A 15,283-nucleotide genomic window follows, 5' to 3' on the forward strand; every position below is an offset into this window, starting at 1 on the left:
ATGAAGTTCTTTGATGCGCAAAAGTGTTTAATTTTGAGGAGTTCCCATTTATTTATTTCCTTCTTCAGTGCTCTTGCTTTAGGTTTAAGGTCCATAAAACCGCCTCCAGTTGTAAGATCCATAAGATATCTCCCTACATTTTCCTCTAACTGTTTTATGGTCTTAGACCTAATGTTTAGATCTTTGATCCATTTTGAGTTAACTTTTGTATAGGGTGTGAGAGATGGGTCTTCTTTCATTCTTTTGCATATGGATATCCAGTTCTCTAGGCACCATTTATTGAAGAGACTGTTCTGTCCCAGGTGAGTCGGCTTGACTGCCTTATCAAAGATCAAATGTCCATAGATGAGAGGGTCTATATCTGAGCACTCTATTCGATTCCATTGGTCGATATATCTATCTTTATGCCAATACCATGCTGTTTTGACCACTGTGGCTTCATAATATGCCTTAAAGTCAGGCAGCGCGAGACCTCCAACTTCGTTTTTTTTCCTCAAGATGTTTTTAGCAATTCGGGGCACCCTACCCTTCCAGATAAATTTGCTTATTGTTTTTTCTATTTCTGAAAAATAAGTTGTTGGGATTTTGATTGGTATTGCATTGAATCTGTAAATCAATTTAGGTAGGATTGACATCTTAACTATATTTAGTCTTCCAATCCATGAACACGGTATGCCCTTCCATCTATTTAGGTCTTCTGTGATTTCTTTTAGCAGTTTTTTGTAGTTTTCTTTATATAGGTTTTTTGTCTCTTTAGTTAAATTTATTCCTAGGTATTTTATTCTTTTAGTTGCAATTGTGAATGGGATTCGTTTCTTGATTTCCCCCTCAGCTTGTTCCTTACTAGTGTATAGAAATGCTACAGATTTTTGAATCTTGATCTTGTAACCTGCTACTTTGCTGTACTCATTTATTAGCTCTAGTAGTTTTGTTGTGGATTTTTCCGGGTTTTCGACGTATAGTATCATATCGTCTGCAAACAGTGATATTTTTACTTCTTCCTTTCCAATTTTGATGCCTTGTATTTCTTTTTCTTGTCTAATTGCTCTGGCTAGAACCTCCAACACAATGTTGAATAATAGTGGTGATAGTGGACATCCTTGTCTTGTTCCTGATCTTAGGGGGAACGTTTTCAATTTTTCCCCATTGAGGATGATATTAGCTGTGGGATTTTCATATATTCCCTCTATCATTTTAAGGAAGTTCCCTTGTATTCCTATCTTTTGAAGTGTTTTCAACAGGAAAGGATGTTGAATCTTGTCGAATGCCTTCTCTGCATCAATTGAGATGATCATGTGATTTTTCTGCTTTGATTTGTTGATATGGTGTATTACATTAATTGATTTTCTTATGTTGAACCATCCTTGCATACCTGGGATGAATCCTACTTGGTCATGATGTATAATTCTTTTAATGTGTTGTTGGATACGATTTGCTAGAATTTTATTGAGGATTTTTGCATCTGTATTCATTAGAGAGATTGGTCTGTAGTTTTCTTTTTTTGTAATATCTTTGCCTGGTTTTGGTATGAGGGTGATGTTGGCTTCATAGAATGAATTAGGTAGTTTTCCCTCCACTTCGATTTTTTTGAAGAGTTTGAAGAGAATTGGTACTAATTCTTTCTGGAACGTTTGGTAGAATTCACATGTGAAGCCATCTGGTCCTGGACTTTTCTTTTTAGGAAGCTTTTGAATGACTAATTCAATTTCTTTACTTGTGATTGGTTTGTTGAGGTCATCTATGTCTTCTTGAGTCAAAGTTGGTTGTTCATGTCTTTCCAGGAACCCGTCCATTTCCTCTAAATTGTTGTATTTATTAGCGTAAAGTTGTTCATAGTATCCTGTTATTACCTCCTTTATTTCTGTGAGGTCAGTAGTTATGTCTCCTCTTCCATTTCTGATCTTATTTATTTGCATCCTCTCTCTTCTTCTTTTTGTCAATCTTGCTAAGGGCCCATCAATCTTATTGATTTTCTCATAGAACCAACTTCTGGCCTCATTGATTTTCTCTATTGTTTTCATGTTTTCAATTTCATTTATTTGTGCTCTAATCTTTGTTATTTCTTTCCTTTTGCTTGCTTTGGGGTTAGCTTGCTGTTCTTTCTCCAGTTCTTCCAAATGGATAGTTAATTCCTGAATTTTTGCCTTTTCTTCTTTTCTGATATAGGCATTTAGAGCAATAAATTTCCCTCTTAGCACTGCCTTTGCTGCGTCCCATAAGTTTTGATATGTTGTGTTTTCATTTTCATTCGCCTCGAGGTATTTACTAATTTCTCTTGCAATTTCTTCTTTGACCCAGTCGTTGTTTAGGAGTGTGTTGTTGAGCCTCCACGTATTTGTGAATTTTCTGGCACTCTGCCTATTATTGATTTCCAACATCATTCCTTTATGGTCCGAGAAAGTGTTGTGTAAGATTTCAATCTTTTTAAATTTGTTAAGACTTGCTTTGTGGCCCAGCATATGGTCTATCTTTGAGAATGATCCATGAGCACTTGAGAAAAAGGTGTATCCTGCTGTTGTGGGATGTAATGTCCTATAAATGTCTATTAAGTCTAGTTCATTTATAGTAATATTCAGATTCTCAATTTTTGTTGATCCTCTGTCTAGATGTTCTGTCCCTTGATGAGAGTGGTGAGTTGAAGTCTCCAACTATTATGGTATATGAGTCTATTTCCCTTTTCAGTGTTTGCAGTATATTCCTCACGTATTTTGGGGCATTCTGATTCGGTGCGTAAATATTTATGATTGTTATGTCTTCTTGTTTAATTGTTCCTTTTATTAGTATATAGTGTCCTTCTTTGTCTCTTTTAACTGTTTTACATTTGAAGTCTAATTTGTTGGATATTAGTATAGCCACTCCTGCTCTTTTCTGGTTGTTATTTGCATGAAATATCTTTTCCCAGCCTTTCACTTTCAACCTATGTTTATCTTTGGGTCTAAGATGTGTTTCCTGTAGACAGCATATAGAAGGATCCTGTTTTTAAATCCATTCTGCCAATCTATGTCTTTTGATTGGGGAATTCAGTCCATTGACATTTAGTGTTATTACTGTTTGGATAATATTTTCCTCTACCATTTTGCCTTTTGTATTATATATATCATATCTGATTTTCCTTCTTTCTACACTCTTTTCCATATCTCTCTCTTCTGTCTTTTTGTATCTGACTCTAGTGCTCCCTTTAGTATTTCTTGCAGAGCTGGTCTCTTGGTCACAAATTCTTTCAGTGACTTTTTGTCTGAGAATGTTTTAATTTCTCCCTCATTTTTGAAGGATAATTTTGCTGGATATAGGAGTCTTGGTTGGCAGTTTTTCTCTTTTAGTATTTTAAATATATCATCCCACTGTCTTCTAGCTTCCATGGTTTCTGCTGAGAAATCTACACAAAGTCTTATTGGGTTTCCCTTGTATGTAATGGATTGTTTTTCTCTTGCTGCTTTCAAGATCTTCTCTTTCTCTTTGACCTCTGACATTCTAACTAGTAAGTGTCTTGGAGAACGCCTATTTGGGTCTAATCTCTTTGGGGTGCGCTGCACTTCTTGGATCTGTAATTTTAGGTCTTTCATAAGAGTTGGGAAATTTTCAGTGAAAATTTCTTCCATTAGTTTTTCTCCTCCTTTTCCCTTCTCTTCTCCTTCTGGGACACCCACAACACGTATATTTGTGCGGTTCATATTGTCCTTGAGTTCCCTGATACCCTGTTCAAATTTTTCCATTCTTTTCCCGATAGTTTCTGTTTCTTTTTGGGATTCAGATGTTCCATCCTCCAAATCACTAATTCTATCTTCTGTCTCTTTAAATCTATCATAGTAGCTATCCATTATTTTTTCTATGTTTGCTACTTTATCCTTCACTTCCATAAGTTCTGCGATTTGTTTTTTCAGTTTTTCTATTTCTTCTTTATGTTCAGCCCATGTCCTCTTCATGTCCTCCCTCAATTTATCGATTTCATTTTTGAAGAGGTTTTCCATTTCTGTTCGTATATTCAGGATTAGTTGTCTCAGCTCTTGTGTCTCATTTGAGCTATTGGTTTGTTCCTTTGACTGGGCCATATTCTCAATCTTTTGAGCGTGGACAGTTATCTTCTGCTGCTGGCGTCTGGGCATTTATTCAGATTTCTCTTGGTGTTGGACCCAGCAAGGTTGTAATATTTTTCTGTGAAATCTCTGGGTTCTGTTTTTCTTATCCTGCCCAGTAGGTGGCGCTCGTGGCACACGTTTGTCTGCGGGTCCCACCAGTAAAAGGTGCTGTGGGACCTTAAACTTTGGAAAACTCTCGCCGTCCGGGGGGTTCGCTAGCCGAAACGGCTTGAGCCGGCCCGGGGTCCGAACGCAGGGAGGGTTGCTGGTCGCCGCAGCCAGGGAAAGAGCCCGTCCGAATTTCCTAGTCGGCCCTGGGCAACAAGCGTGGCGGGAGGGCGCCAGCGGCAGCGGCCCGCCCGAGAGAGTGCACGTTCCCCGGGAGTCACGGGTTTGGAAGGGGCCTCCCCCACCCGTCACCGTTCTCCGCGGCCTGGGGGTTTCCGATCCAATTCTCTCAGTTGGTCCGGGGGCTGCGCGTGGTGTGGGCGCCAGCCGTCTTTGTTTCAGGGGACCGCCTCTCCAATTCTCCCAGCCGGCCCGGGAAGGGGGAAGGGAGTAACTCCGGCCGCTTGCCACCCCGCCCGGTAAGGCCCGCGCGCCTCGGCGATCTCACCCGAGCTGCTTCTCTCAGCCAGCCAGCCGTTCCAGGATGGGGTACGCTGTCTTTTTTTATCTCTGTTGTGGCTTTGGGCGCTTTCTGTATCGTTTCTACTCCCCTAGTAGGTGTCCTGGAGAAGAAACTAAGATCCGCGCGTCTTACTAAGCCGCCATCTTCCCCCCAACTTTTTATTATGAGAAATTTCAGACATTCAGGAGAGTTGAAATCGCCTAGATCTATGTATTGAGATCCCTCTGATACATTGTTAATCCTCTGCTCAGAAATGTACAGTGATTCTTTAATGACTCTTAAGTCATTTGTTATCCTTCAGTGGGCAACTTACATAAAGTAGAACCCCCCACCCCCACCCGCCCTGGTCAGGCCAGTCTTTTAGCTTTTCTCCTATGCTGTCTTTTTTTCTTCTTTCTTCAATTTTATACATGTCCTTCCACTGTTTGGAATATGTGTCTCCCTTTACTTGATCCCAGACTCTTCTACAACAAGAGTTTTGAGTTCTCATAGCTGTGATTGCTATCTGTTATCATTCTTTTATTCTGTATAATTCCTAACCACATTGTTAGCTATTTGGAGGTGGGTGCTAATCCTATCTTGATCTTGTTTCCTTCTTAGAGCCTAGCATGGTGACTATTGATTTGGCTGGTGTCTTTTAGGTAGCTTTCCTGATGTGTCTGATGCTGTGTATAATTTGCATCCAGCATTGGTTTATAATACTATTTTCCCCAAACAAAAAATATGTTCTGTTAGAGAAAAAAAAGTGCTGTTCAGTCCAACCAGACAACTTGGATCTGTTTGATCAGATTGCTGAAGATTGTGATTTCCCCTGAAAAAAGAAAAGATGTTATTCAGTATTGGTCATCTCCTTTGTCATTGTTCCCATGAATTGATTTGTACTTGTACTTTGGAGTCATTAGAACTTATATCAAGAACAAAGTTAGAATTAATAAGTTTAAAGTTTGAAAATCACTCCTGGTTGAGAGTCACTGGGTTAGAGAGTTGACATGAGAAACATTAGAGGGAGGCCATTAAGCCTTTGTGACAGACTCAATTTTTAAGTCTTCAGGTTGGTAACAGATTAAGACAGTATCTCTGAGTCAAGTAGGGGAACTGGGAAGGGAAGTTGATGCTAGAGACAAGTCAATGTGTTTGGTTTTGGATATGTTAAGACTTAAGTTTGAGTGAAACTTCCAGAAGTGTTGGGATCTCCTGATGGAGCTCAACTTAGAGGTACAACTAGAGATGTAGATTGAAAAGAGATCAATATAGAGGTTAGATTTTGAAGTTAGAAAAAGGAAGAGGTTTTAGATTGAGAGATTATGTAGAAAGTCTAGGGACTGTTTTGGACAGACTTCATAGATAATGTTGGATGGAGCCAGGAAAGGGGAAAAAAGTTTACAGAGATAGGGAGAGAATCAAGATAATAAAGTACCCAAGAAAAAAGTCCAAGATAACTTCGTATTTAAAATCAGTGAAATGTGTTATTTTCTGCAGATCTAAAAGTACATTAATATTTTTTTTACCAGCAAATATAGGCTATTCTAACAATAGCATCTTTCAGTACACTGAGTTCCTCTTACCTATGGCTTATTATTTTACTGTCATCCTTTTTATATACTTTGTGTTGATTTGAGCTGGAAACTTGATCAGACTTGCTTAGTATTTCTCTGAGGAGAGTTTAAACCCAGAGGCATTTTTTTTTTGATTTTATTGAGATAGATTCACACATCATGCAACACAAACCATCCAAAGTATACAGTTGCTGGCTCACAGTATCATCGTATAGTTGTGCATACATCCATGCTCAATTTTAGAAGATTATCATTACTCCAGAACAGAAATAAGAATAAAAAATAAAATCCAAATCCTCCCATACCCCTTATTCCTTTCCATTGTTGAACCATAGTATTGGCATAATAAATTTGTTACTGTTGATGAAAGAATATTAAAATACTGCTGCTAACTATAGTCTGTAGTTTGCAAATACCTCTTTATTACTATTATTTACCTTTGTTCATGCAGGAACTTATTTATATTTGTAGTCTTAATTGGTGTCAAATGTGACATTAAACAACCACTTTCAGTCAGATTTTCACCTACAATATGCCACTTTTATAATCCCAATAACGAGTTACCATCACCTCTGTCCATTCTGAAACATTTAAGTTCAGCCTTGTTACTAATTCTGTACATATTAGGTAACCACACCCCCTTCTCTAGCTTCTGTTTATCTCTAGGTACCCTAGAGCCCACATTTTAAGACTCTAAGTTTACGTGTTCTAGTTGGTTCATATTAGTGAAATCAAATAATATCTGTCCTTTTGTGTCTGGCTTAATGTCCTCAGGGTTCATCCATGTTGTCACATGCTTCAGGACCTCGTTCCTTCTTGTTATTGATGGATATGTATGATGGAATATTATATACATATATCTGATGCAATATTATATATATATATGATGGAATTATATATATATCACCATATTTGGTTTATCCACTCATCTGTTGATGGACTCCTGGATTGTTTCCATCTTCGGACAATTGTGAATAATGCCACTGTGAACATCAGTGTGCAAATGTCTGTTCATGTCTCTGCTTATAGATCTTCTGGGTATATACCGAGTAGCGGAAATGCCTGTCATAGGGCAATTCAATATTTAGTTTTGAGGAATCGCCAAACTATCTTCCAAAGTGGCTATAGCATTTGAGGTTCTCACCAGCAGAGAATAAGTGTTCCTATTTCTCCACATCCTTTTGATTGTTTTTTCTTGATTGTTTTTAATAGTGCCCATTCTTATAGGTGTGAGATGATGTCACATTGTGGTTTTGATTTGCATTTTCCTTATAGCTAATGAAGATGAATATCTTTTCATGTGTATAAATGACTTTATAGTCATTTGTATTTCTTCTTTGAAAGAATGTTTATTCATATCTTTTGCCCATTTTATAATTGAGTTGTTTGTCCTTTTATTGTTCAGATGCAGGATTTCTGTCTATATACCGGATATCAAATCCTTATCAGATATATGGCTACCAGGTATTCTCTCCCATTGAGTTGGCTGCCTTTTAACCCTTTTGATTTCTGTGTTCAATCCTGAGGAGTTTCCATTTATCTGTTTTTTCTTTTGTTGCTTGTGCTTTGGGTGTAAGGTCTAAGAAGCTGTTTCCTATATTACTAGGTTTTAAAGATGTTTCCCTATATTTTCTTCTAGGAGTTTTATGGTACTGGCTCTTATATTTAGGTCTTTTGTCCACTCTGAGTTAGTTTTTGTAAAGGGTGTGAGGTAGGGGTCCTCTTTCATTCTTTTAGATATGGATATCCAGTTCTCCCAGCCCCATTTATTAAACAGATTTTCCTGTCTCGGTTCGGTAGATTTGGGGGCCTTGTCAAAAATCAATTGACAATAGATCTGAGGGTCTGTTTCTGAACTTGCAGTGATTCCATTGATAAATGTGTCTATCTTTTGCCAATTCCATGCTGTTTTGACAACTCCACAGAAATAATCTAATCAAAAGATCAGTCCTACAGTTGGGTATATCAGATCTCTATGGAAGCAATCTAATCAAAAGGTCCCACCCTAAATGATAAGTCTGCCCCCATAAGATTGGATTGGGATTAAAAGAATATGTCTTTTCTGGGGTACATAACAGTTTCAAACCAGCACAGACTATTAAATTGGTAGTCCCCAGTGCTTGTGAGAATATCAGGAATTCCTGAGGTGGGTATGTTTAATAGTTCCACTTTTCCCCCCAAGTCCTTCTAGGGAACCCTGCAAATATTTTTTTTGTTTTTGGCCCAGATTACTCTGGAGTATCACACTAACTTATACCAACCAACAGGATCTCATTCCCTATTCAAGATTTCATGTAAGTATGGTGTTTGAATAAACTTACCATACAAGTTAGATTAGATAATGTGCTACAGAAAATATAAATTTTGCACCAAACAAATATTTCTTCCTTCGATCTCACACAGAAGTTGAAGTTTTAAAGCACAGTCGATATCTTCCTGTACTCTTTAGTCTGATTTACTTTAGTCCTAACTTATTAACTTCATTTTTATCTCTAATCAAATTCTGATCTCTTTTTCAGCTTTTTAAACTGTTGCTGTATGGGGTAATGCTGACTTTCATGACTACAGAACTCCAGCTCTGAGATTCAGGTGTCACATAGATACTAGAAGTTCCAGAGGATGATACACAAAGAGCTCGGTATCTCAGAATTTAGAAATAATTGTTACAACTCAGGAATGGATATGGCTGCTGTAAGAGCTTGCAATCTAGGAACCTTTTCAACAAGCCTTCCCCGATAACCTATGCTCTCGAATTCAATTCTCAGCATTTATACATTATAGTATGTGTGTTATCTAGTTTTTGTCAGCAGGAGGGTTTGTCTGAACTCCTTAATGTGCTGTTCTGGAATTGGGAGTCTTGTCTTGTACTCTTGATATGGCCATTTTTAGAATGTGTAATTTTGAAGAAGATATGTAGCGTTGGTTCTGCTTAGCAACAGGTGCCGCATAGAGTCCTATATAATTACAGTCGTACCTTTCATTACCCACTAACACTTTTCTGCTTTTTCTTAGTTATCACTTTTAGTTCAGTCATCAGTTTCTGTTGATTTTTAACCCCAGTCTATCCATACCTCTTTACTACCACTGTTCAGGCCAATATCAGCTCTTTCTAGACTACCCTAATGGCCTCCATCTGTTTCTCCACACACAAGGCTGAGCCTTGGTGATCTGTAAGAACTTTATACTGAAACGTGGAATCTGACTGCATCCATTCCCACCTCACAATGAATTGGTGACTCCCTTCATGTATAGAAAAAGCACAATTCCTTTGTAATCACGTGCCGCCGCTAGACACCACCTCATTCCCGTCCTTCCTTCCCCCCGTATATAGTTAATGTTCCAGTCGTATCCAAGCATTTGTATTTCCCTGAGGCTATTGGTCATTTTTCACCATTATTTTTGGGGGAAATTCTGCTTCCTCAATGAAATACTATCTGTTATCTATATGGCAAACTCCTACTCATTCTTCTAAATCCTGTTCAGGTATAACGTCTTTTGTAAATACTTTCTTACTCCCTTTGTGTCAGAGCACAGTTTATACTATTATCCTATATATATCCCTTGCTATACTCTGAACTTCTTGTAGAAAAGAATAGTTGGTGTTTGCTTCATCTTTGTACAGGACCTGGCTTGTGCATATGTTTTGAACCATATTTTGAGCCTCTTTGAGGGCATATTACCCATGTGGATCATAAGAAGTTTTTCTTTCTCTTGGAAGCCAGATTTAGGTGTAATTAAGAGACAATGTAAACACAGGCTATAACGTAGTCTCTTTTTCTTAATAATCCATTTTTGTTTTTTATTTTATTTTACTTTTCATCAAGTTTGTCGAAGATGAAAGTGACCTTATCAGCTTTGGATACTCACGAGACGTCTTTCACACCTTTGGTAGTCATAGAGCTTGCTCAGGATGTCAAAGAAGAAACCAAAGAATGGCTGAAAAACAAAATTATTGCTAAAAAGAAAGATGGAGGTGAGTAAAATAAGTGTTAGTCATGCTTTTCACTGCAAAATGTATTTGGAAATGTGGTTTATATATTTATTCATTGATATATTTTGTTTATTAACATCCACTTCTTTGCTTTTTATTATTTATCTAGAACTTGAAAGGAGGGTCTTAAATCAGTGTTAGACTGTAAGTCCCTATGAGACTGTAAGCAACATAAATGACTGTTCACAGCTCTGAATTCTGTGCTGTGCACAGTGCTTGGTGCAAAGTAAATATTACTTTGGTGCTTAATAAATATTTGTCAAATGAATGAACAAATATCTATTGAGTGTTCTTTGTGTCTTTTTGGTGCTAAGAGAAGTCTCTGCCTGCAAGGATGTTACCATGAGGGTGTGGAGACTGAAGGTCAGTTCCTAGAAATTTAAGTAATTAAAAAAAAAAGTTAATAGAAGAACTGTCACAAAGGAGTATGTGATACTTGCAAATGAATCATATGTTTATTTGCTGTAGAAATAAAGGGACGAGTGAGATGACACTTGGGTGATGCTTTTTTTCCTATTAAAGGCTGAATTTATAGAAGTCAAAGTCTTGCCCTCTCTTGAAGTGTAGCAGGGGACTTGATCTGGGTGAGAAGGTGGAGGACATCTTACGTGAACAAACTCTTTATAAACTACACAAAACAACACCTTAACCTGCACTAAGTCACTAAACATTGGGCCAAACCTAAATCAGGTCTACTTACAACAATTTTGGCTGAACACTGAAGTGGTTTCTTAAAAGTAAAACTTTGAATCAAAGTGAAATCTTTTAACTTTTTTCAAACAACCAAACCACAAGAAACTTAAAAACAAGACAGAATCTGTGTTTGAAATCTGGGATATTTGTTGACGCAACCTGAGTCCCTTCTTTAAGATTCCTGTGAAGTAAGAACATTTGTGGTATCTTAGAGGAAGAGATTCCAGTATATTTCCACCCTTCATTTCTGTTCATTGTGTGGCTTCAGAAGGGACACACATGGATGGGGAGGGGGTGGGGTGTTTAGAAGATCATAAAAGAGCTTCCCCCAAATTCTTAATCTTCCATGTAAAGGTAATACATTTTTTTAAAAACTTTTTTTATTGTATAGTATAACATATATACAAAGCAAAGAAATAGAAAAGCAATAGTTTTCAAAGCCCTCTTCAAAAAGTGGTTACAGGACCAATCCCAGAGTTTGTCATGGGCTACCGATGATCCTCTTATATTTTTTCTCCTAGCTGCTCCAGAATATAGGAGGCTAGATGGCTTAAATACTGTATCATCACAATTGACATTTTTTCCTTCTTTTTTTGAGAATAATAACATATACAACAAAGCTATAAATTTCCAAACACAGTACCACAATTAGTTCTAGAAAATATTTCAGACTTTGACATGGGTTGCAATTTCACAATTTTAGGTTTTTACTTCTAGTTGCTCTAAAATACTGGAAACTAAAAGAGATATCATTTTGATTATCCAGCATTCATATTCATTTGTTAAGTCCTATCTTCTATGTATAATTCCACCATCACCTTTGATCTTTCCATACCTCTCATTGGGGTTGTTTGGACTATGACAATTCTAAACTTTTGATATTAGAAGGGTCTGTCACTAATATAGGGTAGGGAGATGGAACTATCTGATGTTCTGAAGAGGCTGGACTAGGTTTCAGGACTTATCTGGACCAGGGACCCATCTGGAGATTGTACGTTTCTGGAAGGCACTCTAGTGCCTCTAGTAACTAGTTACTCTACTGCTTATAAATTGCCTAGGTGTTCTTTAAGATTGGCTAGAATGGTTGTGGTTGGGGGTTGGCAAGTTATGTTAGGTAGCAAGGTCTACCTGAAGCTTGTGTAAGAGGAAGCTTTACACAACTTTATTTGAGCTCTCTCTGCCACTGATACTTTATTAATTATGCTTCTTTCCCCCCATTTGGTCAGGATGTAATTGTTGATCCCATGCTGCCAGGTCTGGATTCATCCCTGGGAGTCCTCTCCCACGTTGCCAGGAAGACTTTCACCCCTGGATGTTATGTCCCACATGAGGGGAGTGCAATGATTTCACTTGCAGAGTTGGGCTTAGAGAGACTGAGGCCACATCTGAGCAACAACAGAGGTCCTCCAGAAGTAACTCTTAGGCATGCCCATAGGTAGTCTAAGCTTCTGTGCTACCCACATAAGCTTCACAAGAGTAAGCCTCAGGATCGAGGGCATGGCCTATTGATTTGGGTGTCCCTGAAGTTTGACACAGTATCAGGGAATTCCCTAATGGTAAGGTTTAATATTTCTATATTCTTTCTCCCCTCCCTCAGGGGACTTTGCTAATACTTTTTGATTATCTGATTAATATACTCTAGGATGTTTCCAGGCATTACAATAATCTATACAGGATTAAAGGGCCTCTGGATTAAAGGACTTCTTTCTCATTCTGTGCTCTCTACGTTTCAGTTGTTCAAATGAGCTATACAGATAGATTCAGTTAGATTATGCTCTGCAAAAGATTTCAGTTCTAGATCAAATAAAACTTGCTTCCATTGGTATAATAGAGTATATGTGGTTCTAAAATAGAGATACTGACTTCCTTACCCCTATATTCTGAATTACTGTAACCCCAAACTGTTCGGCTTTGTTCTTATCTCTAAATATCAGGTTATATATATAAAACAACCTCTCAAAATCCAGAAATAATAGTCACTACTGCAGACTTAATGTGTCTGCTCTAAGTTTACAATCTAGACCCCTGTTTTCTTACAAGCATTTTCTAAAGGTGACCGTACCATTGTTGTTTTTTTGTTTCTGGTTTATTTTGTGTCACCAAATATAAAGGCAATACATTTATCACTCATGTTTAATTTTACTTTCTTCCAAATCCCTATTAAAATAACAATAAAAGGGCTTAAGAAAATAAAGACATAAGCCCACATTGACAAGGAAAAAAGGAGAAGATACAAGAGCAACAAAGTTTTGGAAGCTAAAAAATAAATGGATTAAGTAGTAAGCAACAAACTTTTGGAAGCTAAAATAACAAATGGATTAAGTAGTAATTCACTTCTCAGATCTGTGAAAGCCAAATCTTAAGCTGTCAGGGAGAAAGTTTGGGTGCAATCTCATTTACACTGTAGAATACCCCTGAAGACTCAGGAATTAGAAATACTGGGAACATATGGAGGTGGGAGAAAAGTGGCGCCAAGAAAAAAAGGAAAAGAATTGACTGAGATCTATCTAAGAAATAGTGAGATTCCTGAATCCCTTCCATAGTCTATATGGAAGGAGAAAACTTGAGGTTTATTCTCTGGAAATAATTAGATACATGGTTTTGGCATTGTGACTTTATGTACAATTGAAGGTAGAGTATTGTACTGACAATAAGATGCCCTCCAGTTTCATCCCTAATTCAGCTTCCAAAATGCTAGCAACCAAACTCAAACCATCTAGGGAGGAGATTGAATAATCTTTCTCTCAGAAATCAAGACGAATAACTAAAGGTTCAGAAATCAGCTCATTGAAAATGACCTGGCAAGACTACCTTGCATTAAAAGCCATCTTTGATGAGCAACATCTGAGCCCTAGAATTTCTATTTAGCATTTTAGAGCCCTTCTCTTAAACATGAGCACACAAGAAAAGATCACCAAACAGCAGAGGAAATCTCTAACAGTAATGAAAAAGCTGAAGATAAACAAACAGATATAGCAAGAAACTACACAGAAGAAAAAAAACCAGAAAATAATTAAAAATCTCAATTCTCAAACTTAAACTAAAACATCTGTGAATTAAGAATTCTATATTATAAAAATAATCATTAAAAAAGTAATCATTTAGAAAAAGATGCAGCTCTTAAACTCTGAAAATATGAAAGCAGCATTTAAAACCTCAATAAAAGGGCTAGAAAATAACGTTAATGAAACCCTCCAGAAAGCAGAGCAAAAAAAGTTAAAAAGTTAGAAAATAGGAGAGAGAAAAAAACAAGGAAATTAGAGGACTAGTCTGGGAATAAAAGGAGCCCAGAAAGAGAACAAGAGAAAAAGGAAAGGGGGAATTCATTAACGAAAACCTCAAGACTGGTGCCATGCTTGCAGATTGAAAGGGCCAATCCCATATCCAGCACTGTAGATGAAAATCACATATCATTAGAGAATTTCAGAAAATACTACAAATTTCCAGAGAAAAGAAAATAGGTCTGATATAAAGGATCAAACTTCCTAACAGAAACATTGGAAACTAGGAGCAATTATATAATAATTTCAGGATTCTGAAAGAAAATGGCTTTCAGTTTAGAATTCTGAATTTAGTCATCCTGTCAACAGATGCGAGGGTAGAATGAAGAGAAATTTCTCAAAGATAAGGTGGATAAGATATCTCTCATGTAAAGGTATTGGTGGGAAATTGAGACCATTGGCAGAGAACTTGATGGGGGGAGAGAGTTGAGTTATCGACAAGTGTATACTAAACTAGGCAAATGATAAAGCAAGACAATTATCAACTTTAGGGAAAATGGGAGGTGCAAGAAAGAATAGCGTACTGTAAGGCTCAGCTGTAAGTAACACATTTGTAGTCATAATAATGTGAATACAGACTATTGATAAAATTGTATTATATTGAGAGAATGGGGTGATTGAGGCTTGTTGATGGAGATGACAATGTTAGGGAAAAAAGAGCTAAATCCTCATTTTCCATGGCCTAAAACTGAAAAGATCTAGAAATACCTATAAACATTTTCTTTGAGGACATGAATGCAGACAACAAAGGAATCCCCAGAACGGTTTAAAAGGCATTGCCTCTGGGGGAGGTGAACAAGGAGTAGGGAAATGGGAACTGCTCTTTTTTCAACACAAGATATTGGCTCTTCTGATAGTATCAATTTATACTTAGCTAGCTGTGTCTGAGAGAGCTTTTCCTCATGTTCTCACTGCGTCAGTTTGGGTCTTCCAAACAAAAGATGCCACGACTGGATTTGATACGCAGGAGGTTTATTGAAAGAAATATCTGTGGAAGGATAAAGGGGAGGGAGTGGGTGTGGGCAGGGAGAGCCTTCAGACCGTGGGACAGATTC

At 37.4% G+C, this 15,283-nt stretch overlaps 1 protein-coding gene across 3 annotated transcripts in view; it reads left to right on the forward strand.

Moving 5' to 3' along the window:
- The window catches only part of ANO10 (anoctamin 10), a 252,618-nt gene that overhangs the window by 26,009 nt on the left and 211,326 nt on the right, over positions 1-15,283 (forward strand). For 2 of the 3 annotated variants that reach the window (XR_013162815.1, XM_077129631.1), the window contains exon 2: positions 10,088-10,236. Coding sequence is in view for 2 of the 3 variants with exons in the window: in XM_077129631.1 (XP_076985746.1) it covers positions 10,098-10,236 (139 nt within the window). In the remaining variant the exon portion in view is untranslated. Of the gene's footprint in view, positions 1-8,782; positions 8,902-10,087; positions 10,237-15,283 lie in introns of all 3 variants that reach the window. The other variant, XM_077129632.1, reaches the window with a different exon arrangement.

The sequence above is a fragment of the Tamandua tetradactyla genome, chromosome 15 (genome assembly GCF_023851605.1).
Source record: "Tamandua tetradactyla isolate mTamTet1 chromosome 15, mTamTet1.pri, whole genome shotgun sequence".
NCBI classification, from domain to species: domain Eukaryota; kingdom Metazoa; phylum Chordata; class Mammalia; order Pilosa; family Myrmecophagidae; genus Tamandua; species Tamandua tetradactyla.